The 25,634-nt window shown below is 37.8% G+C and overlaps 1 protein-coding gene across 2 annotated transcripts in view; it reads right to left on the bottom strand.

The window, feature by feature from the left end:
* grik2 (glutamate receptor, ionotropic, kainate 2) overlaps positions 1–25,634 on the bottom strand; it is a 781,987-nt gene that overhangs the window by 55,436 nt on the left and 700,917 nt on the right. For both annotated transcript variants that reach the window (XM_028797642.2, XM_051924105.1), the window contains one exon: positions 6,771–6,996. In XM_028797642.2, the coding sequence (XP_028653475.1) occupies positions 6,771–6,996 (226 nt within the window). The remainder of the gene's footprint in view (positions 1–6,770; positions 6,997–25,634) is intronic.

Raw genomic sequence — 25,634 nt, 5'->3', positions numbered from 1 at the left:
TTGAGCAGAGGAAGCCCATGAGAGCAAGAGGGAAGTACACATGTTTGAAGGAATAGTGTACTGGAGTAGGACAGAGGATGGTCATCTACCCGTAGAAGTAGGATGTTGAGACTTTGTGGAATCATCTGTAAAATGTCTATTAAGAAGCATTGGAGTAAAGGGGCCAAGCTGAAAAGATGGGCAGTGTCTGGCTATGGCTAACTTGGAAAGACATCACACAGGGGAGGAAAGGATCCTAGGAAAATAAAGCCAATTGCTTGAGGTTATCTTCAACGACAGGAATACTCCAAAGTTCAAGATGAACTCTTAGCACAGGTCTGTTTTTACCCATGCAATGTTGGATTTCTGGTATCTGTATTACTAAGTGATGTTCGACAAATTAACAGGAGCTTTGTCATTGTTCTAGTGATGTACTGTACATGATGATAGGATGTGTTTTTTTAATTCGTTTTCTAGTAACACATTCTTACTGTGTTCAGGTTCTTAAAGTCACTTTAAAATTTTAGTATTTCGCACAGATGTGTCCTTCATCCAAAGTGCAATGCCATATCTGACATTTGAGAAGATGTAATTTTAATTGAAATCATTTCAAAAGGATGAACATATTGCCCAAGATTTATCAATACAAACAGAGTTAGCAAACTGTAATATACATAAAGGCAGCTATTGAAACAGAATGAAAATGATCTGGTTAAAGTATCAAGGCAACTAATGCAGTTCACTCAAGAGGTATTCACTACTTGTTTTTCAAAATCAATGTTTAAGCTGGGATTTAAGGCAAAAGTTTACAACATTTTGTTAGAGAAAAGCCAAGCAAAATGACACCTTTTATTGGCTAACTAGAAAGATTACAATATGCAAGCTTTCGAGGCAACTCAGGCCCCTTCTTCAGGCAAGATGTAATGATTACATCTTGCCTGAAGAAGGGGCCTGAGTTGCCTCGAAAGCTTGCATATTGTAATCTTTCTAGTTAGCCAATAAAAGGTGTCATTTTGCTTGGCTTTTCTCTACATTCATAATGGCTAACACGGTACAACACCCTAGTACTACAACATTTTGTTATAATGTCTTACTATTTAATTTGAACATATAATTTACCATACCTGCTCTTTTATAGTTCCACGTAATTTATTGACATAAATAATTACATTTCCCAATGTGCATTTTTATAATTTTATACAACACCAGAGCAGCTTTATATTTGTTATGAAAAGTGAAAAATTATGTGTACATAGTAAAGTATACAGAAATGAGGACATTCATCTGAAAACTCTTGGGTAGGGAATTTAGCTTGATAATAGAACATTGATTGTACTGTGCATTAGATATGCTGGTAGTAGTACTAGGGTGTTGTACCATGTTAGCCATTATGAATGTAGAGAAAAGTCAAGCAAAATGACACCTTTTATTGGCTAACTAAAAAGATTACAATATGCAAGCTTTCGACCCAACTCTTGCCTGAAAAAGGGGCTTGAGTTGCCTCGAAAGCTTCCATATTGTAATCTTTTTAGTTAGCCAATAAAAGGTCTCATTTTGCTTGACTTTTCTCTATATGCTGATAGGAAAGAGTTCTGGGATGCCCAGGTCATTTATGGTTCTTTGCCCTTACATACTGCATATAGAAAAGTTTGGAGGGTATAACTCACTTTAAGGTCCTACAGAGAAATAGGGAGAGAGATAAATACTTCAGAAAAATTAAAAATCTCCTTTCGCAAGCGATAGGACAAGCTTTATTTTAACTTCTAAACTGAACCAATTAATAAAGAGGAATGGTTCTCCACTACTATTTGTCTTGTGTTTCCAGCATCCAATGACATCTGTAGTCTACACAGATGAAAACCCAGTGCTTAAAGATGTGGGATGGCAACAATGCTGGGCACATGGTATCCAAAATGATTGCAGAATAACATATACCACCTTAGAAATGGCTGAACCATCCACTACAAGAGACAGAGGCTACATTGTGGTGCAAACAGCAAGTGTTCTCTTACAGCTAGTCTCAATAACTATGAATTGTAAGATAGGGGCATATGATAATGAAGCAGGCCATATATTTGTTGCAGGTAACAGAACAAAGAGGAGGACCTGGATACTGATATAAGGAATTAAAAAGCAGAAGAGGGTTTTTGTTTTACAGAGTAGGAGGATTAAGAAATTTCTAGCAGAAGATTTTGCATGGGCTGCTCACTAAAGGATCCATACTGAGGTGAGTAAAGTATTTTGGGAAGCACATATGGCAGATGTATGAAGTGCTAAGCGATAAGCAGTGGGAGTCTGCCAAATTATTTGCTGTAATGTTGAGGTAAAAGTACAATTTTTTTTTTTTTTAAATGAGTGTGATTTTGAATTTTTTTGTGAACTTTAAAATAAGAACATTGATTTAACTAGGGATTCTAAATAAATTTATAGATTGCATTTGTAGAATGAAATCTGTAGGATTTCTGCCCCTAGGTTTCAGAACCAGAGAACTGTTTGACATTTTTACATGAAAAAAAAATGATAGTCTTATACTGGTTCATGATACACACATGGTCTGCTTTAACGTTACAGACATTATATTATTCCTCAGAGTTCTAATGAGGTGAACTGAAAGAATATTTCAGTATTTACTGGATTTCAGCACTTGTTTGTTCACTTTAGATCTTTTTCTCTAAATCCCATCCACAAACAGTTCCGTCTGGCATTTCCAATCCTCCTTTTATAGCTTTAAGCAATGGCACAGACTCGGAATACCAACTGTTTTTAATTCCATTTTGATCATCTTATAAAGCACACATGTCTCCTCAAATGAGACTAATTAATATCTTAGTGCATACATGCTACCTGCACGTGGTACATTACAAAACTAATTGAACCATAAATCATGCTCTAAGACAGAGGACAGTCTGCCTTGGAGGTCTCCAGGGAATATCTCTATGTATGTATGTGTATGGTTCTATGATGTTAAAGATACATTACCTTTATATTGGCTTAGGTTCCCATAATCCAAAATCTAATAATGGGGAAATTCACATTGAACATATTACATAAAATAGGCTAAATCTGAGGTCAATCCAATACAGACTGAATAGAATGTCACTGTTGACATTAACAATCAAAATGGTTCATTTCATGTTTTCCATAGTATCCACTTTAGATCTGGCCCAGGCTGGATAGTTCTGTTTAGAGACTTTTAAAGTTCTTCTTTTTCACACATAATAAACATAATTTTGCATGGATATCTTTATGTTTACCCTGCTATATGATTGTGGCCCATGCTGGGGGAAATCCTCTGTATCAATAAGCATAAAAAAGTGAGACTAAAAACACCAAGTGAAAAAAGTAGAACAGCAAATTAACGCAGTCACTGGGGTCGAACAAACCAGTGTGGTCTTAGTGCTGGCCCCTAGCCCTGGTAAACTGGGAAGGGTTGCATCAGGAAGGGCATCTGACATAAAATCTGTGAGAAATCAAACATGAGGATGAGAAACAGAATGTTCATACCAGATTGGTAAAAGACAGGGATAGATTGAGACAGATGATCTGCTATGGCGACTCCTAAATTGGAGCAGCTGAAACCAAGTAGAAGAAGCAAATTCCTCCAAAAATGCAGTCAAGAAACACACATAGAAAAAAGTGCTAAAATAGAATAATGCAGAAAATATACTAGCACATAACACACACATTACTTAGAAACATATGTAATATAGACACTATTTGACTTATCCAAAACCACAAAAAATTGTCAACTTGTTTCTTTTATATGACAAATGATTGCCATAACATCACTATCAAGTTCATATTCTGTTGCATGTGCAAGAATGACGGAGCGACATGATGATCCAACAAGCAATGGTGATGTCAAAATAATGCCAATCTGAACATAGATATAAAATACAAACAAAAATCATAGCACACCTAGCACAAACATAATATTAGTTCCCACTCCTATATTAGTTACACTTGGTCCTGCGTATTTGTAAAACCTTACATTGGTGTTTTTGGTGCTTCAGTAAAGTAGAATACTGTAAAAAAAGGAGATGGGGGAGTGAGGTGATATTCTTCATGTTATATTCTTATATTCATCAATACAACTGTTTCTTATTGTATCAATAAAATCAAACTTGTCCAACTTCCAAATTTTATATATTGTATAACATTAGAACTATGCTCTACAAATTTAATAGCCTAAAATTATCACAAATTAACTAGACAAATCTGAAGCATATCTAAAAAAAGCCTAGACATGGGTAATGAAAACAGGTGGAGGAATTAAAGACTAAAATCACTATATATGGCAGCTCTATATGCACATGTCACGGTCCAGTATTTAAATGCTCCACTGTTAATGGAATTCACATGAAATATTTCCATTACCCTTGCCAAGATAAAGAACGAATGTCATCAATTATACTGTCATCGAGTGTGTTTATATGCAGACACTAAACAGGGATAAGGTTAGTAACCCAGTTAGGGCAGAATTGTTTACATGCACGAGTACTCTTAAGGAGTCCTTCCTTGGCAAAACTCTCCCATTAAACATCATCAATGACAACTATGAATTTGAAAGCAAGCGTGGAGCCTGCATCATCCAAGCAGCATGGGGAATGTTTCTTTTAAAACTAAATTAGTTACATTACTCATTAGATACAAAAAAGTAACTAAATGTACGATATAGTTACTTATTACAAAATGTAATGCAATACAAAAAGTCTGTTACGTTTGTGTTACTTTTTCTTCTTTTATATGAAAAAGTGCACATTTGACTGGCCATCATTTGTTACTAAATCCTAAGGCCATTTATGAACCTTCATGAAAGATGACCAGAAATACCGTCAAACGCGATCATTTTCCTGTTTTATAAATACATTTTGTCCTTCATGTGCTGTAAAGTAAATCATATTCTGCCCCTTTTTACATTGACCTGAGCCACCAGTAATTTGCAGGATGAACACTAGTCACTGTGTTACCCGATCACACTGTTTCAACATATATTTAGCAAATATCTGGATGAAAGCTAAACTTCCTTTTTTATTCAAAAAGATGCCTCTTACAATGCCACATAATTAAAATGTATCCTTATTATTATTATTACTACAACTAGTAAAATACCCATTTAGTAAAGTTGGCACATTGGTAGAATAAGAAGAGAATGGAAGTAAAAAAAATAGAAAAGTGAATCTATATCTAATTGTTATATTAGGGTTGCAAAGTGTACCATTTCTATTAAAGTCAGTATCGTCTGATAGAGCAGAAATTGTGCCTATGTTATTGGAAGTGTCAAGTGACAATTTCTGTACAGTATTTATAATTTTTATTGCTTCATATATTACTGATTGAGGTTGTATAAAACTAAATCTGCAGTCTTTAGTATAGACAGTAAAGATTCTTTGTACTGTGTTCTTTCTCCATTAGCTGGATGTAATGTACCTACATGATGGTAAATCGCACCATTAATCCTAAAACAATACGACAAAAACCAGGCGGATGTGCAATTCGGGCATTCAGAGATGCAAATACTAAGGAGCTGTTGACTGATCTAATGTTTTCCATAAAATATTTGGAATATATGTGGGGTCTGGTCATTTGTAGTTGCTAACTTTTAATTTCCTCTTTCTTTGTGCTTCTTGCTGTCTCTACTCATTTGACATTCTAGCTCGACTTTCTTTTGGTCATTCTGCCCTTTTGTTTTTAAACTTCTTTCTCATGTTTTGCTCGCTCATCAATTAAAGGAGAATTCATTTCAGGTTGTATTATTTCCTGATGGGGTTAATTCAAAGTAACTACTATTTAAAAGATATTCTTCTGGAATCCAGATGACATGAATGACGTTGATACATGTAAATGCTGCGATATTACATCTTGGCAAAAAGGACACTGGACAGTTTAGTATGTTATGCTGAGATATGGATGGACACAATACGTTTTGTTGTTTTATATATAGAAAGATTATTATTAAGTGTTTTTACCAATTGCAGGCTCCTGACAAATGTCATCTCCTTTATGGAAATTTACAAAGATTATAGGTGAATGACAGTAGCTAGTTGACTTTGGACTGTTAGACTTTCAACAAGGACCCAAGACTCCAAGAGATGTGTTTTCTCTAAAGCTCATCTAGACAATCAAACATATTAGAGCATCTGATGTACTTTTGCTTAAAAACATCTGCTCATCTACTTATCTATTCATTCATTTGCTAACTTTCTGAATAAAAGGCCACAGGAAAGTGCACTATAGGCAACAACAAGTGAATTATACTAACCAACCTTAGATGGAATGCCAATACATCACAGGTCAAACATAAGCAGAAATCCAAACTCAGTCACCAATGAGCGATTATAAACATTCAGCACCATCTAATGAAATGTTATGCTACATGAACAACAAGAACATGCTTCTTATTCAGAAATAATTTTTAATGAAATCCCAAAGCTACCACTGCCCAAAAGATTCAAAGTTGTTATACAGCCAGCTGTTAACCTCAGAGTTATAACATTAGTTATTCACGTTAGATAGTATATTAGACACTGGTGCTGTATTTTATTTAACACATTGTATGTCTCGTTTATATAAATTAAAATTATGTAATTTACATTGTTTTCTAAAATTTAAGTTTAATGAAATTTGTGCTTACTGGGTATAACATAGACAAATCTTTAATGAATGGCTGCAAGTATTTTCTGATTAAATGGCTTTACAAATAGCTAATGTCATTTTGATGCCAACATGCCTTTTCATTGCTACTAACAATGATTAATGGAGAAAGTTCAAAAGTCAGACATGCAACATACCCATGGGAGTGCCAACTCCATACGCCTTGGAATCTATTAGGCCTCCAATCTGCGTCAGGTTACAGTTCCGCTGTGTAACAAACTCAATGGTCGTTGACTCCATTAAAAAGGCATAATCAGAGGTGAGTACACGCTGGATCCCTTCTTCATTGTTTTTGACAAGCACAGAATGTCTTCTGCTGCTCATAAATTCCCACATCTTATCATAAGTTGAAATTTTAGATTTCTGGAGAAAATGAAAAATGATGATGATTACAGTTGGATACAGTTGTAGAAGAAAACTGAATGTTTTTTTTAATATCTATTGCACAATAAACTGCACATTTTAAATAAGATGGCTAAATCAGTTTCCTTATAATAATCTTTCAAAGAAACAAAAAAGAAAGAAAATTATAAAATAACAAAAACAGATTTAAAATATTAATACATTAGGTGATATGCAACATAAGAGCAAAGCCTGTTTTTATCAGTTTATTACTTTGAGTAAATATGTAACAGCTGATCTTGTTTATTCATGAATGTGTAGTTAGTATCAATCTATAAACATACCATATTTGGTTCTCTTGGGTTTGCTTTTCTAGCACAAATCAACTGATGTTTTTTATTATTATTTATGTTATTTGAACTGCACAACAAAGCTCAATTATAATATGGTTTATCATTCCTCCATTTTCAAATCTGCTTAATCCAAGTACAGGGTTACATGGGACTTTAGCCCATCATGACAGCACTACGGAACAAGATAGGGACCAAGCATGGAAATACACCAATACTGCCACATTGTTCTCTATATAACATACCGTACTGTACTAACTATTTAAAACATTATTAATGAAAACAAAATTACTGAGAAGTAATATACAAAAGCAACTATGGCAGGACCATCATTTGTAACAATGCACTTTCAATGTTTTCCACTTAACACTAGAACTAGCAAAGCCTATGAAAAAACTCGTAAACCTGGCCCACCTTAAATCCCTTCGCACGTCTCTGTCAGCGTCTTTTATCATGTAAATATGTCGATCAAAACAAGCAGCCTGAAGACGCTGATGGAGAGGTGCGAAGGGATTTAAGGTGGGCTGGGTTTGCAAGTTTTTTAGTAGGCTTTGGTAATTCTAGTGTTAATTCTGATCAACCACTGCATTGAAAGCAATAAAATACACAACCGTAATGGTGGCAGCTCATGACTGTTTTAGACAGAAGGGTATGCTAATACAGTATGTTAAGGGTTGGAATCTGTTAAACCTTTGGAAAAGGTTTGTCAAGCAGTAGCCTTAAAAACAAGTCTAGTCTATGATTTTAGTTATTCAGTTTTAAAGCATGTAACCACATCAGCTATGCTTCTGGGCACACATTTATAATTATCAAATAAATAATCCAATTATTTCTTTCTTTTTTTTTTTAAGAATCTTTATTTCCCTTTGGAGAATAGGTAAGATGTCTTCATCTGTTCAATGGGCAATGACCCTCCTTTAGTGAAAAGGCAAGAGTACAGTTTCTGTCAAACTGTTCTCATCATTGTCAGTTTTTCCTGATATTATTGTGTGCATCTTGATATCAACCTCAAATCTTAGACAGGAGGAAGCATACTGTAATGATCAATAGAGAAATAAAAGATCTAACAAAAAAGTGTTGGTAACATTACTTATTCATTACCATGAGTATTATCTATTTTTTAATCCACCCTGACACATTATACAAATGAATGGAGTTGAGCCTTAACTACTATCAGCTGATTATATACCACACCAAACCAGAAAAAGTTGGGATGATATGAAAAGTGCAAAATAAAATAAACAAATAAATAAATAGTGATTCCTAAATTTACTTTGACTTTTATCTCATTGAAGACAGTACGAACCCAAGATATTTCATGCTTTGTCTTGTCAACTGCATTTCATTTGCTAATATACATCCATTCCTATATTACAGGCATGCAACACATTCCAAAAAAGTTGGGACAGGAGGCAAATTAGGGCCAGTAATGAGGTAAACAAATTAAATAATGATGTGATTTCAAACAGGTGATGTCAACAGGTGATTATAATCATCACTTGGTACAAAAGCAGTATCCATGAAGGGCTGAGTCTGTGAGGAGAAAAGATGGGCAGAGGATCTCCAGTTTGTCAACAAATGCATGAGAAAACAAAAGAAAGATTGGAAGGGATTTGCATATTTCTCCCTCTACAGGGCATAACATCATTAAACAATTCAAGGAATCTGGAGGAATTTCAGTGTGTAAAGGGCAAAAGCGCAAGCCTAAGCTGAACATACGTGATCTCTGATCCCTCATACAGCTCTGCATCAAGAACAGTCACTCATCAATAGCTGATACAACCCAATGAGCAAGGGATTACTTTAGCAAACCTTTGCCAAGCACTGCAATATGTAGTTACATTCACAAATGCCAGTTAAAACTTTACTGTGCAAAAAAGGCACCTTATGTTAACCATGTTCAGAAGCAGTGTTGACTTCTCTGGGCTTGGAGGCATCTGGGATGGAGCATCACATAGTGGAAACATGCGGTCAGACGAATCACTACTGGAAGAAATGGATGCCGTGTGCTCCGGACCAAAGACGAAAAGAACCATCCAGAGTGTTATCAGCAACAAGTCTAAATGCCAGGGACTGTCATGGTATGGGGTTGTATCATTGCCCTTGGCAAAGGTAATTTATACTTTTGTGGTGGCAGCATTAATGTAGTAAAGTAGATTGAGAATTTAGAGCAACATATGCTCCCTTCAAGATGACATCTTTTCCAGGGGCATCTACGCATTTTTCAAGAAGACAATGCAAAAACCACATTTTGGACAGATTACAAACGCATAGCTGCGGAAGAAGAGGGTACAGCTACTTGACTGGCCTGCCTGTAGTCCTGACGTGTCCCTAAGAGAGAATGTGTGGAGAATTTTGAAATGAAAAATGCAACAATGATGACCCAGTACTGTTGTACACCTTAAGACATATTTGCAAGAAGAATGGGACAAAATAACACGTGAAATGATTCATTGCTTAGTATCCTCAGTGCCAAAACGTCTTTTAAGTGTTGTGAGAAGGAATGGCGACATTACAAAGTGGTAAATGCTTTACCATCCCAACTTTTTTGTATGCTTTATAGGCCTGAAATGCATGAATGGATGTATATTAACAAATGAAATGAAGTTGACAAGACAACACGAAATACCTTGGGTTCATCAAAATAAACTCAAATAAAAAGTAAGAACCACTGCTTTATTTTTTATTTCCATACCATCCCAGCTTTTTTTTGATTTGGGGTTGTAGTATAAAAGACCAAATCCATCAGCATTTTGATCTGCTGAACACTACCTGAGGGCATGGTTAATTTTTATTGACACCTAACAATATAAGTTGAATGCTGACTGTACTGACTCAGAAGAAAGCAGTGAGAATAATTTAATTAAAAGAATTAGAAGATGAGATATAATCAGAAAGTCAAGCTGATCAAAGTCTAACCGATTGTGGTCAAGTTCAAAACACTGATCAAAAATCAAATACCTTAACACCAGAAGCAATTTTGTTAACCAGTTTTCTTTTTAGTCGTACACCAACATTGTTTTTTTTAAATTATTATTTTAATCTCAGACACCCTGGAAATGCATGCATTGTTTATTTATACCATTGATCCAATAATGTCACACATTCCCGGATTATTCTGAGTTCATTGCCATAGCAATTGTTAATGTTAACATCTCAAAATGGTGGTGCCAGTAACTAAAGAAAATGGCATTACAGCATAATGGTTGAATTATTCAATTATTATTATTATTATTATTATTATTATTATTATTATTATTATTATTATTATTATTATTATTATTATTATTATTATTATTATTAAGTCATTCAGGATTGCTTCTAGATACATTAAAAACAAAGTCCAGAATTTAAAAATTCAGGTATTAAAATTCCTATATAGACACCTACTTTGCTCATAACACTTCCAAAAATCCCATAAGGATTTCCTGAAAAACACCAATCATAACTGCTGCTTTTTGGAAACAGCTGTGGCTATCAAAGGGGACCAAAGTGGTGCTATAGCCGAACTGTTTAAGTTTGGGAAACTCAAGTCAACATACCGCGCAGTGTAAGTTTATCATATTTAAATGATCAGCCATCCCTCAAATGCATTGAGCAGCATTACACATGACAACCATGCCAGGTTTTAAGCAGAAGGGTCTCATTCATTTCTGTTTCTGAAATTTTTGAGTATCGACACCTATGTTGCCTGTAATTTTTTTTTTTAACTACCGAGCAAATGTGAACAACATATGTGCAGATTCCAAATGGATTTATTCATTCTGAGTGGTGGTCTGGTCCCCTGTGAAGCATCACAAAGCTGTGACACACAATCGGCTACCGAGTAAGATGGGGTTAGGGGAGACAGCTTTCCCCGTGAAGCACCACAAGGCCAGGACACATGATCAACAACTGGGGTTAGGGGTTGGCAGTGAATGCCACAAAGTATCATAACTCGATCGACTTTCAGAGGAGTGAGGGAGGAGTCCAAATGAAGTACCACAATGCAGGACAGATGTTGCACGGTGTTTGGCAGAGCAAAACAATAACTGCCTGCATGGCAGTTCAAAAGTGCTATGCAGCATCGGTCAAATAAAATATAGGCCCACTCCAAGGACTTCATTTATAAAACTTTGCTTAGAACTGAGCTTGAAAATATATATATATGCCAAAAAAAAGTACAATGCATAGTCTAAAAAAATCTCATTTATAAAATCTGTCAAATGCACATTTCTACACAATTCATCTTTTAAAACAATCATCTTGTAAATGGGGCGGCACGGTGGCACAGTGGGTAGCGCTGCTGCCTCGCAGTTGGGAGACCTGGGGACCTGGGTTCACATCCCAGTTCCTCCCTGCGTGGAGTTTGCATGTTCTCCCCATGTCTGCGTGGGTTTCCTCCGGGCGCTTCGGTTTCCTCCCACAGTCCAAAGACATGCAGGTTAGGTGGATTGGCGATTCTAAATTGGCTCTAGTGTGTGCTTGGTGTGTGGGTGTGTTTGTGTGTGTCCTGCGGTGGGTTGGCACCCTGCCCAGGATTGGTTCCTGCCTTGTGCCCTGTGTTGGCTGGGATTGGCTCCAGCAGACCCCGTGACCCTGTGTTCGGATTCAGCAGGTTGGAAAATGGATGGATGGATCTTGTAAATGTGTGTATGTTAACGTGCCTCAAAACTCATATTGACATTGCAAATGACTTGTGCATTAATGGAGAGTTGCTGCTTACATTTACAAGATGAACAAAAGTACCTTCATTCTAAATAGGTGCCCTTTTTGCAGTACGAGTAGTGTAAATTGCTCCAATTATGTTGGAAAAACTGGACACTCCTGCAAATTGTCTTTTTATGTTTTATGTATGTACACCTACACCATACGAACATGTAGCACCACATTAATAGATTAATGGCTTCAAACACAATGAAGGTTGGCTGAGTTATTCCTGACATGTCAGCCAGTTTTCTGAGAAGTGACAACAGGTAGCTGATATAAACTGAGGAAAAACCAAAATGAATTCTTCCGTGTAAATAAGCACTGGCTCTCTTAAAAGGGAACTACAATAGTATCTGTACATTATAATAATAATCACTTTTGAGGTTTAATGTTTGTCACGTCAAAGCACATTATAATTATGGCTCGATGATATGAAGTATTATATGCATAAGCTGTCATTTAGCTGGTTTGGCTATATTTTCCTACTTGATCATGTGTGTCCCCAATATTATCTTGCTATCTATAGGGAAATATTACAGAATCTGAAAATATCTGAAATATTTCTGGTTCCAGGCATTTCAGATTTGGGATACTCAAACTGTAATATAAAAATGCAGTTCTTGAATTCTTCCCTTTACTATAAAAATAAGACTATTTTGATCCGTCCGGCGTCTCAGGAGGGGGAAGCAGTGTCAACACTGTATATGGTGGTGATGGTGCGCTGCTGACCTCGACTTGGGACGTTGTGGGTCGGTGGGGGGAGTACTTCAAAGACCTCCTCAATCCCAATAACATGCCTTCCAATGAGGAAGCAGAGCCTGGGGACTCGGAGCTGGGCTTCCCCATCTCTGGGACTGAGGTCACCGAGGTGGTCAAAAAACTCCTTGGTGGCAGGGCCCCGGGGGTGGATGAGATACGCCCGGAGTTCCTCAAGTCTCTGGATGTTGTAGGGCTGTCTTGGTTGACACGTCTCTACAACATCGCATGGACATCAGGGACAGTGCCTCTGGATTGGCAGACCGGGGTGGTGGTCCCCCTCTTTAAGAAGGGGGACCGGAGGGTGTGTTCCAACTACAGAGGGATCACACTCCTCAGCCTCCCTGGAAAAGTCTATTCAGGGGTTCTGGAGAGGAGGGTCCGTCGGATAGTCGAACCTCGGATTCAGGAGGAACAGTGTGGTTTTCGTCCTGGTCGCGGAACAGTGGACCAGCTCTACACCCTTAGTAGAGTCCTGGTAGGGTGCATGGGAGTTCGCCCAACCAGTCTACATGTGTTTTGTGGACTTGGAAAAGGCGTTCGACCGTGTTCCTCGGGGGATCCTGTGGGGGGTGCTCCGGGAGTATGGAGTACCGGACCCCCTGATAAGGGCGGTTCGGTCCCTGTACAACCGGTGTCAGAGCTTGGTCCGCTTTGCCGGCAGTAAGTCGAACCCATTTCCAGTGAGAGTTGGACTCCGCCAGGGCTGCCCTTTGTCACCAATTCTGTTCATAACTTTTATGGACAGAATTTCTAGGCGCAGCCAGGGTGTTGAGGGGGTCCAGTTTGGTGGACTCAGGATTGGGTCACTGCTTTTTGCAGATGATGTTGTCCTGTTTGCTTCATCAGGCCGTGATCTTCAGCTCTCTCTGGATCGGTTCGCAGCTGAGTGTGAAGCGGCTGGGATGGGAATCAGCACCTCCAAATCCGAGACCATGGTCCTCAGCCGGAGAAGGGTGGAGTGCCCTCTCAGGGTTGGGAGCGAGATCCTGCCTCAAGTGGAGGAGTTCAAGTATCTCGGGGTCTTGTTCACGAGTGAGGGAAGAATGGAGCGTGAGATCGACAGGCGGATCGGTGCGGCATCCGCAGTTTTGCAGGCTCTGCATCGGTCTGTCGTGGTGAAAAAGGAGCTGAGCCATAAGGCAAAGCTCTCAATTTACCGGTCGATCTATGTTCCTACCCTCACCTATGGTCATGAGCTATGGGTAGTGACCGAAAGAACGAGATCGCGATTACAAGCAGCTGAAATGAGTTTCCTCCGCAGGGTGTCTGGGCTCTCCCTTAAAGATAGGGTGAGAAGCTCAGTCATCCGGGAGGGGCTCAGAGTAGAGCCGCTGCTCCTCCGCATCGAGAGGAGTCAGATGAGGTGGCTCGGGCATCTGATCAGGATGCCTCCTGGATGCCTCCCTGGTGAGGAGGCCCCGGGGAAGACCCAGGACACGCTGGAGGGACTATGTCTCCCGGCTGGCCTGGGAACGCCTCGGGATTCTCCCGGAAGAGCTAGAAGAAGTGGCAGAGGAGAGGGAAGTCTGGGCATCTCTGCTCAAGCTGCTGCCCCCGCGACCCGACCTCGGATAAGTGGAAGAGAATGGATGGATGGATGGATGGATGGATGATCCGTTAATGAAAACATCACTTATATATTCATAGATTACACTTAATTATGCCATTTTTAATTGTATGCAAACAGGAACAGTACAAATAAGTTTGCTTGTGCTAACTAATCAGTTTTTTTAATTGTGTAAGTGCTTTTATATATAGAAAGTATGTCAACCAGTGACCAACTCACACAAATGTGCAAAACAATCCGTACAGCTGCAGTTTTAAGAGTAATTATTTTATTGAAAATTTCAGAAACTGAAAGCAATACCTACTGTAATCTGAGAGCTAAGTAAATAATATGTTCCGAGAAAACTTTTTATTGTATACTTACAGGTGTTTTTGAGTAAGAATCTAGTGTATTATCTTGTAGTATTTTATCATCTCCAAGAATTACAGACCCGTTAAAATAGTGGGAAAATATGTTTTAAGGAGTAAAAGCATTTCACAGAATAAAGTGCTCAAGCATTTTACGAGGTTTTACTGAGAATAAGGCTGAGATTACTAAGAAACATTGCCTGGGGGCCTCAAAAAACATTTCTCGCATCAAATTTTCTGTGATCTTCGCTGTATTATTACCTGAAAATTCGCCAAGCATCAGAACAGGTAGTCTATTCAATTCAGTCCTTCCCGTCCTCCTGTCAGAAATGTCAATCAAGCACTGATCTCTGTCACAGAAATAAGTACTGAAGCACATCATTATCTACAGATCAATGCAAGTCCAACATTCATTCTCTTTAACACTAGAATTACCAGAGCCTACAAGAAAACTCATAAATCCGGCCCACCTTAAATCTGTTTGCACCTCTCAGCGTCTTTTGTCCTGTAAATGTGCCGATAAAGACAAGCAGCAAGCAGCCTGCTATTCCATTCCCCACCACCGCAGAACATGCACAAAGTTCTCCCAGCTCATGCCTTAATTGATTATCTGGGAGTGAAGTGCTGGAGTTTTAGAGTGGAAATAATAGATTGTTATTTGGAACACATGCATTTCATGTGTGTTCCGTTCCTACAGTAATCTGTGTAAACACATTGTTAAAACAGAAACTTTTTCATATTTTAGTAGTAAATGTTACAAAATGTAGGCATACACTATATAATGTGTGAAGCCTGAAGTCCAAAGATCAAATAAACACTTTCACAAAAGGTTCAAGTACGATACAACAGCTTCCGTGGTGTAGCGGTAAGACTTGCTGACTTGTAATCAAGAGTCCCTGGTTTGATTCCGACTGCCTCCTATATATGCCGTTTTCAGTAGTGAGCTGCTCTTATTGTTAAAATTATACAGTACACACATACATATGGTTTGTGTCTGTAACAGCCACTGTACATTTATAGGACTTGTAAAAGTTACCGCTTTTTTTCACTTTTATTCTCTCAGTCACGATCAAGATGAATACTGCCGCTACCCCCCCAATCAGGGATCTGACACTGTTACTTTTTATCTGAAACTGGGAATAACTGTAGATGTGAGTGATGTTTTGAGGCAATGGAACTGGACATTCTCTGATCTGGATGGATAAAAGACATAGGTATATATGATATTTGGAATAACTCATTTTATGACCTGTATAGTACATTTCGGAAAACATTGTGGCACGGATGCAACATTATTCATATTATTCATATTCATTCGCATAACATCTTGCGGTAGTAATCACTGCCCGCGTGTTTTGCGTGTTTTTTATTTTTTCCCGATCTTGCCAGTCCCCACATGTTGCTGTTTCTTTTGTACTCCAGGACATGCAGAGGAAAGAATGGTACAGAGAGATCAGTTCAGCGCTATATGCAATCATCAGATTCAAATGTTAAACAGTTTACACACACGCAAGAACCGTCCTTCCTACATTTACGACATGTGTACTTGTTGCAATGCGCACACTTCTCTCTGTGCTGTGGTTTCTATTACACACCTGAAATAAAGAGACAATATATGTGACATTTTGAAGAAATCAGTTTATGACCTGAATAGTACCAATCAGAAAACATCATCGCGCTAATGCAATATTATTTGAAAACGAACAGCGTCAGATCGGGTGTGAATTTATGCTGGCACTGTTACTTAGAGTCAGATCTGGAGGGGGCAGGGTTAGGTGTGTGTGGCGGGGGGTCAGTGAAAAAACGCGCGGTCAGTGATTACTACCGCAAGATGTTATGCAAATGAATATGAATAATATGAATAATGTTGCATCCGTGCCACAATGTTTTCCTGAAATGTACTATACAGGTCATAAAATGAGTTATTACAAATATCATATATACAGTGCATCCGGAAAGTATTCACAGCGCATCATTTTTTCCACCTTTTGTTATGTTACAGCCTTATTCCAAAATGGATTAAATTAATTTTTTTCCTCAGAATTCTGTACACAACACCCCATAATGACAACATGAAAAAAGTTTACTTGAGGTTTTTGCAAATTTATTAAAAATAAAAAAACTGAGAAATCACATGTACATAAGTATTCACAGCCTTTGCTCAATACTTTGTCGATGCACCTTTGGCAGCAATTACAGCCTCAAGTCTTTTTGAATATGATGCCACAAGCTTGGCACACCTCTCCTTGGCCAGTTTCGCCCATTCCTCTTTGCAGCACCTGTCAAGCACCATCAGGTTGGATGGGAAGCGTTGGTGCACAGCCATTTTAAGATCTCTCCAGAGATGTTCAATCGGATTCAAGTCTGGGCTCTGGCTGGGCCACTCAAGGACATTCACAGAGTTGTCCTGAAGCCACTCCTTTGATATCTTGGCTGTGTGCTTAGGATCGTTGTCCTGCTGAAAGATGAACCGTCGCCCCAGTCTGAGGTCAAGAGCGCTCTGGAGCAGGTTTTCATCCAGGATGTCTCTGTACATTGCTGCAGTCATCTTTCCCTTTATCCTGACTAGTCTCCCAGTTCCTGCCGCTGAAAAACATCCCCACAGCATGATGCTGCCACCACCATGCTTCACTGTAGGGATGGTATTGGCCTGGTGATGAGCGGTGCCTGGTTTCCTCCAAACGTGACGCCTGGCATTCACACCAAAGAGTTCAATCTTTGTCTCATCAGACCAGAGAATTTTCTTTCTCATGGTCTGAGAGTCCTTCAGGTGCCTTTTGGCAAACTCCAGGCGGGCTGCCATGTGCCTTTTACTAAGGAGTGGCTTCTGTCTGGCCGCTCTACCATACAGGCCTGATTTGTGGATAGCTGCAGAGATGGTTGTCCTTCTGGAAGGTTCTCCTCTCTCCACAGAGGACCTCTGGAGCTCTGACAGAGTGACCATCGGGTTCTTGGTCACCTCCCTGACTAAGGCCCTTCTCCCCCAGTCGCTCAGTTTAGATGGCCAGCCAGCTGTAGGAAGAGTCCTGGTGGTTTCGAACTTCTTCCACTTACAGATGATGGAGGCCACTGTGCTCATTGAGACCTTCAAAGCAGCAGAAATTTTTCTGTAACCTTCCCCAGATTTGTGCCTCGAGACAATCCTGTCTCGGAGGTCTACAGACAATTCCTTTGACTTCATGCTTGGTTTGTGCTCTGACATGAACTGTCAACTGTGGGACCTTATACAGGCAGGTGTGTGCCTTTCCAAATCATGTCCAATCAACTGAATTTACCACAGGTGGACTCCAATTAAGATGCAGAAACATCTCAAGGATGATCAGGGGAAACAGGATACACCTGAGCTCAAATTTGAGCTTCATGGCAAAGGCTGTGAATACTTATGTACATGTGCTTTCTCAGTTGTTTTATTTTTAATAAATTTGCAAAAACCTCAAGTAAACTTTTTTCACGTTGTCATTATGGGGTGTTGTGTGTAGAATTCTGAGGAAAAAAATGAATTTAATCCATTTTGGAATAAGGCTGAAAATTGTGAAAATAGCTTGATTCTTATCAGAATATGAACAAAGTATCACGCAGAGGTGCCTTATTTAACAATAATATAAATGATTATATTACAGCTTTTTTTGTCTTGTTGGCTTCGTTCGGAGTTGTATAGCTTGCAACCTCTCTAAGTATAAACGATCGCTACTAAAGCTCCACAAATGATGATGATGATGTCCCGAAACATCATCACTTACCAGTGTACACATCTACACATGATACTTTGCGAGGCTACAAACTTGGTCATGGGGCCTCATTTATAAAGTTTGTGTACACAAAAAGAGGTTCAAAAAAAAAAAAGAAAAAGAAAAAACGTAGTGGGAACATACGTATATTTATGGCAACTCTGTCCCCTCCATACACAATATTTTGGAGAAACTGGGAAATGACTGCACCCTTGATGAAGCTGGGAAATGCAGCTAAACCAGCAAAAAGATGACTCACATGCATGATAATTCACATCACTGAGCCGTTGTTTTAATGTACATTGACATGACAAACATATTACACCTCAAAAATAAAGAATATGATATAGAGGCAGTATTTTAGTTCCCTTTAAAGAGGGCCAATGCTACATATTTGCACTGAAGAATTTTTTTCTTGTTTTTCATCAGTTTATATCTGTTACCTGCAGTCACTTCTAAGGGAAGCGGCCAACAGTTCTGGAATAATCATCCAAGCTTCACTCCATCTTGCTTGCTGTGCTAGAAGCCATTAACCAACCAACAAGGCACTATATTCAGATTTTGTGTGGTGTGGGCACACATACATAAAATACACCATGTTTTTGCCAGCATAAAAAGGCAATTTGCAGCAGAGTTTGGTCTTTTAAAGTAATCACTTTACTGTACTCATATTGTAGTAAGGGCGCCTAACAAAAATGAAGCTGCTTTTGTTAACCATGAGCAGTGACATTTCATTAATGCACAAGTCAAGATGTGACTGGCAAAAATCATGTCTCAGTGACCTGGGCCAACCAGTGATTCATTTATTTTGAGGCAAAGTAGCTTTGACAGATGTGATGTGGTACTGTACGTGGCAGCTGGCTTGTTAGTAAGGTAACTGGTTGAACTCTCAATTATTCATATGGCCTGTACAATCTATTGTAACAGCAATCATTTCATTACATGTGCTAGGTAATAGTGTCTACCTGCTCAGGTGCTCTACACTTCTCATAGAGACCCACAGTACAGAGAAGAGGCGCTATAATGCCAAGCATGATCATGCGCTCACAGTTGCGATGCACAGCCAGATACTCTTGAATTCAGGTGGCAGGGTCTTGATGTGTCAGGAAGGAGAGGCTGCTCCTCCAGGCAATGAAGTTCTACAGTATCATGATTGCATATGTATGAGGTTGATTAGCATGCTCCATATATGGACATTTCAATGTGGCATTCGAGGCATCCTTATGTATGTATATTTAAAAGGTGATTGTGATTTATAAGTGGTAAATTATGTAGAAATCTGAATGCACCATGTTTTATAAATCAATAGCAAATAAGAGACCTCAGATTCAGGAGTGAAACAGAGCTGGGGCAAAATATATTTTTACGACGCTGAAGCCATGTTTAAAATCTGTTATTAATACACCTGCTAATGAAAAAGCAGAGCACTAAAATATGGAATTAAATCATAACAAAACCAACCAAATGGCAAAATTTTTTTACTGTGATTTGGTAATTGAAAAAGAAATAAAGCCCCAGGGTGGGTGGGGTGGCTGAAAGATTATTCCGGAAAAAAAAATGCTGAGATGGCGTGTACACAAGTCTTTTTTTAAAATAGCTGTTTTGTTGTTCAAAAATATTAAAAACTATTTTACAATGTGTGTAATCGCAAGCTGCGGCTCAATACTTGACATCTGTCTTGGACACATTTGGTACGTTTTTAAGGTTTTATTTTCTGGTGATGCCCCATTAACTTTTATTGTAAAGAGCTAGTGAGGGCAAGATATTTTTTAAAATCTATAGAAAATGTCTAACTTTAGAACACACAGTTTTGCATGCCAAATGCTTATATACCATGTTTGTGAAAAAATAACTTTGACTTGAAAAATACAGAACTTATCCTTTAATCCCTTTTACAATAAGTAAATCTGATCAGAATCCTTTCACATCTTTTTATACTTTAAACAATTTCTCTGCCAACATTTCTTTGCTTCGGCAAAAGCAATTAGTTTAGATGGGGCTTAGGAGTAAACTGATCATTCAGGTTGTCTGTTTTCCATTTCTACTAAATCTACGACACTGGAACTTCATAAATGCTCCAAATTATGGAAATGGTGTCCTGTCTACCAGAATAATATAACTTCTGGCTCACAAATCTGCATGGTCTTTGTACATTCTCTATATGTCTGTGTGGGTTTATCTTCGGGTATTGAACTATTTCTGCTACATTCCCAACACAGCATTTTAGGTTCAGTGGCGGTTCTAAGCAGGCCCTGTATTAGTGCGTGTGTGTCCAAAGTTCCTTGCAAGTACTTTTGGCCTCAGATCTCTGAAAACATTTTGGCATTACCATCTTTTCAAGTAAAGCCTCAATTATAAACTGAAAAAAATATTGAATTAAAAAAATCAAAAACAAAGCAATACAGGAAAGATAATTTAAGAGAGCACACAAAGCAACACAAGACACAAGTCTCCAAAAGGGCAATAAAACAGGCTTTTTGGTTAGTCTGTTAGCCTAGGTGTATCGAAAAATGTGTGTTTTGTGGTGTGCAAAGTTGTATGCTGCGAGTAAGGTAGTTCAGTGCACATTAGGTAGCATTCAAACTTTGACTACAAAGAGAAGACCTTAATGAGACAATTAATGATTAAACAATCATTCAGAGAAAAGAATTCTGATTTTGTGGGTTTTAATTTGAATTTTGGCTTTATTCTAGTAACATGTTGAAATATATATTAACTACTGTATAACAAATCCTACTTATGTACTTGTATATCCATTGAATCTGTTCTTAACAAAGGTCCTTTAAAAACTTACATTGATATCATTATTTTCAGATTGAGTATGGCTACTAATACTTGTTGTTTAATATTCGCCGATACTAATAACATTGTGAATTTCCCTTTGGGATTAATAAAGTATCTATCTATCTATCTATCTATCTATCTATCTATCTATCTATCTATCTATCTATCTATCTATCTATCTATCTATCTAGTGAGGGTGGAAGATAGTATTTCTTTATGTCCATCAACTGTTAACTTCACTTTGAACATCAAATACCAGATTCATAATTTGGATTAAAATAATTCAAACTTGAACAAATAAGTCAAAGTAAGGTACATTACATAGATTAGATTACAAAACCATTTTTAAAATGGCTCAGATATCATAGAAAAAAATTAAAAATCACATTCAATTAATGTATGTAAACTAAACCAACATTATTTCAAGTCTTTCAGCATGGATATAATACTACAACACAGTATTAACAGGAATTTGGCTAAACATAACAAGAACATTTTTCTTAATGGTATGTCATTTTTTAAGATACAGTAGCTAGCTCAGTGGTGTAAAGGTATCCTGGTCAAATGTCATTGGGGAACACCTGCCACTGGATAGATCTGCAACTCTTTTGGGAAGATAAGTGGAGGATTCCTTTTGATGAGCAGAAGCATCTCTGCATGTTCAGCTGTAAGCTTATTTCTGGTTTCATTAACAATATGACAGTGCACTTAATAATCTCTCACTCTCTGCACTACTGCAAGGGACTGAAATGTATTTTTTGACATATGAGACAAAGTGAGGAACCAGTACTGACCAATATTTAAGTGGTTTGTCTGAACGAGAAACTGTAGTCTCTGCCAGCTATATTTCTAGCTATATGGCAGCAGTTACGGGAACACAGCGCATTGATGCAGCCGCTTGTTCATCTAGGATCTCATTAAACATACACTTCAACCTACTACTCGGCTGGACCTTCTGGGGACTTTTGGCAGGTTGTACTGCATAATCCTGTCCAGCTGCCTCAAGGCCACACAGTTCCTGCAGTTCCAGCAACATCTCTTTGGCCTCCCTTGCTGCATTGATATTTGAAAAGAACTGAACCTTGTATCTATAACAGGAAACATTTTTTATATGCATGCCAGTTTTATTTGACAGTTTTTGATACTTAATGATATTTTATTTAAGCAACTGAAGTAATTGTTCCAAAATGCTACAAATTTATTTTAAGAAATTTTGACGATTAAGGATTTTTTTTAATTAGCCATCCTAGAGAAGTACTTAATAATAACTTCTTGAATTTAATTTAGACAGACATGTTCAGGATACAAATCTATGCAATTCTACTGCTAACACATGCAGTTTCAAAAGAATATCTATCTATCTATAGGAGAGAAAGAGATATACTCCATTGAACACATTGTTAATAGTAAGTATATGGAACATAATATAATGGCTTTGGATAGAAATATGTGACCTTTTTTAGACAAAAGCAAAGATAGCATTACTCCAGTAAAATAATCAATGCAGAGTCGTCAATATTGATGCAGACACATATACTGTACCAATAAAACCAATATGTAAGTTTTATGTTCAGTGCTTGTTTGCAGTGTTAAAGTAAATAACAAAACTCTACACCAATAATGCTTCACATTATGAAACAATGATGAAGCACAGCACAGACTTCTATTCAGTCACGTTCAGAAAACAGATGCATCTGATACCTTGTTTTGCAAAGTAACACACACTTCATGTCTATAAAAACACATTTACATGTAATATGTTCCACCAAAATTAGTATGTATATTAGGTGATCCTTGAGAGTTTCATTTCATTGATTAAAACACAGTGGCAACCGGGTGTTTATTGTGTCCAAAACAAACTCTTCAATTGAAAAGAGCTTAGAAGGTAATGAAACACTTCCAAGTTAATAAAACAGATGAAAAATATGTAGTGTTGTTTAAATAGTGAAGTTTATTATAATTTTTCTGATTTTAAGTAAGTCATCTTAGCATTTACCGTTTAGTCTCCCCATTAAAAATAGGGTATGTGACCTAGAGAAAGCAAACAGTGGCACGTCCACATGTGGTGCATCTAAGTGTAGTGCATCACATAACCTATTAAATGTGGATACCTTGGATCAAGTAGAGTAGCAATGCTGAATGTCCTAAGCGGGAGTACGCTAAGGCAGAATGCTTAAATTTCCCAACCATTTTACGGCCAGTCTGTCACAGCATCTGCAACATTTTTCTATGCAAAAATGCCTTCTGTTACGGTCAGCTGGAGTGTATAAGCAACACAGAAAAAGCTTGTGACTCCAGCATCATCAATACCGTCTATTATATTTTTGTCATTGTCGTGGACCACAATGTCCACAAAACTTTTTGGAATGGCCCAAGTGCCAAACAGTTTTTGAAATGCATCTTGTATAACGTGACTTGTAACTGAAGCCTCGAAACTGCTTTGCAAGCAGCATAACCCGCTGGAGAACGAAATCCTCATCCATCCACTGTGCAGTTAATTTGGTGATAGACATTGGACAAACAGTGCTGCTCCAAATTCCATTGGCAAAGCAGATATCTGTTATGTTGTGCATTAAGCTGCCAACATGATTTTTTTTACAAACTTGTGCATCTCTGTGGTATGGGCATGGCTTGGAATGTTGTACTTGGATTCCAACACATTGAGGTGGAGAAGACATCCCATGTTATCAACAATCAACAGTGGTTGATCATCAAGACCAAAATACTGGGCAAGTGCTACTGTTATTTTTACTGCACGTGGGTTATTGTTTGACATTTATTCTGGCCCTGCTAGAGTCTGCTGCAGAGTTGGCTGATGCTGTTTGCTGCTAGATGCAGTTTCGCCATGCTCATTCTTATATTTAGTTTAACAGTTTACAGTCTGCTAGGCTTTGGTTTTCAATATTAAATATAAAAGAACTTCCACATCACAGATATTTTGTGTTCTCCTTTTTTTTGCTCCTTAAGGTTCACACCATCACAAGTGAGTGTTAATAATATTGGTTATTGGCATTGTGGCATTTTTACAAGTAGGAGTATAAGTACATGAGCTCTGTATCAGATGAAAATCCAATATCAATATTGGTATCGTTGCATCCCTACTTAAAAGTAAATAAAACCTTGTTCCTTGGGACTCTAACTTGTCATACGAAACACAACAATTACAAAATGATTTGATATGCCTACAAATACAGGTTTTTGGGCTCCCTGCAAAAATTTGCAGCAGAAAATGGTGGAGCTTGGAGCACTGCAACAACACACGGAGTTGCAGCAGTATCTCAGTCTGTAATTGTGATCAAGGAGCTGTACATTCTCTATGTAGCATACCTTATCATCTGCCCTGGATTTCTCAACTAGAGCAATATATTATTTAATCTTCAATCCAGTATTTTTGACTCAGAAAGAAAAAAAAATAGGGTTTATAATTTTGTTCCTAGAGGCAAAGCTACAGTATGTGAATGGGTGAGAGCTGTTAATGATATAAACAGTTTAATCAGTTTCATCCAGGAGTTCTAAGTTATCTTTGATAAAAGGAAAATCTATTGCAAATAAAAGGTTTTTAAATCTTAAGAGGGCACAAAAAGTCAAATGGAGAATATAGGGTGACTTTTAAAACACAGGCTGAGACTTGGGCTGGACTGATTCTAATCTGATCTTGCCATTTAGGAATGACATGCCTGACAAGCTAAAGAATGACATGGTGGGCCACAATATCTGACTTACTTTGAAATTAAATGCTCAGCAACAAAAGGGCAAAACAGGCTGTAGAAACCAAACTGGACTTCCACTTGAATACACAGGACTACACACACCCATGCAGATTGGACACATTTGTAATTAGTTTGAAAGAATGAAAGAGAAGAATTTGGAAGGATCTATGTTTTTGTTATGGACACTCTGGCCAGATGATTAATCAATGCCTGGGGTTGCAGGGAAACAAATGGTTTTACCCTATGTGGGTGTTCTTTGGGTGAGGGTGAGTAGTTTTTACAACCCCAAACTTCTAATAGGCTTTTAATTCCAAACGATATGGTTTAAAAATTTGTGATACAAACACTAGTGGAGCAGTAAACAATTTTATTAGCTCCTTCCTTATCAAACAATTACAAATACCCTCCTTTCTCACTGAATAAAAATCAGTATACCATCCATTGATAGTGCCTTAGTCAATAAGGTATTTATCAAAAACATCATTCCTTCACAAGGAATTTAGGAACTGGACTATACTGAATGAAAATATTCTTTTTAGTCATTGTTGCAGCAGAGTTCTAAAGGTTACGAAATTTACTGAAAAGATTTACATATACATTGCCTTCATAAAGGCAATTCCCCTGGTATATTACCTCTTGACTTTTCAGATATGTTTAATAAAGAAACATCATTAGAATTGTTACCACACTGACATTATGACTGTTCCATCAATCTTGTACTTGGT

The sequence above is a fragment of the Erpetoichthys calabaricus genome, chromosome 3 (genome assembly GCF_900747795.2).
Source record: "Erpetoichthys calabaricus chromosome 3, fErpCal1.3, whole genome shotgun sequence".
NCBI lineage: Eukaryota > Metazoa > Chordata > Cladistia > Polypteriformes > Polypteridae > Erpetoichthys > Erpetoichthys calabaricus.
This window is presented reverse-complemented; position numbering and strand designations above follow the sequence as displayed.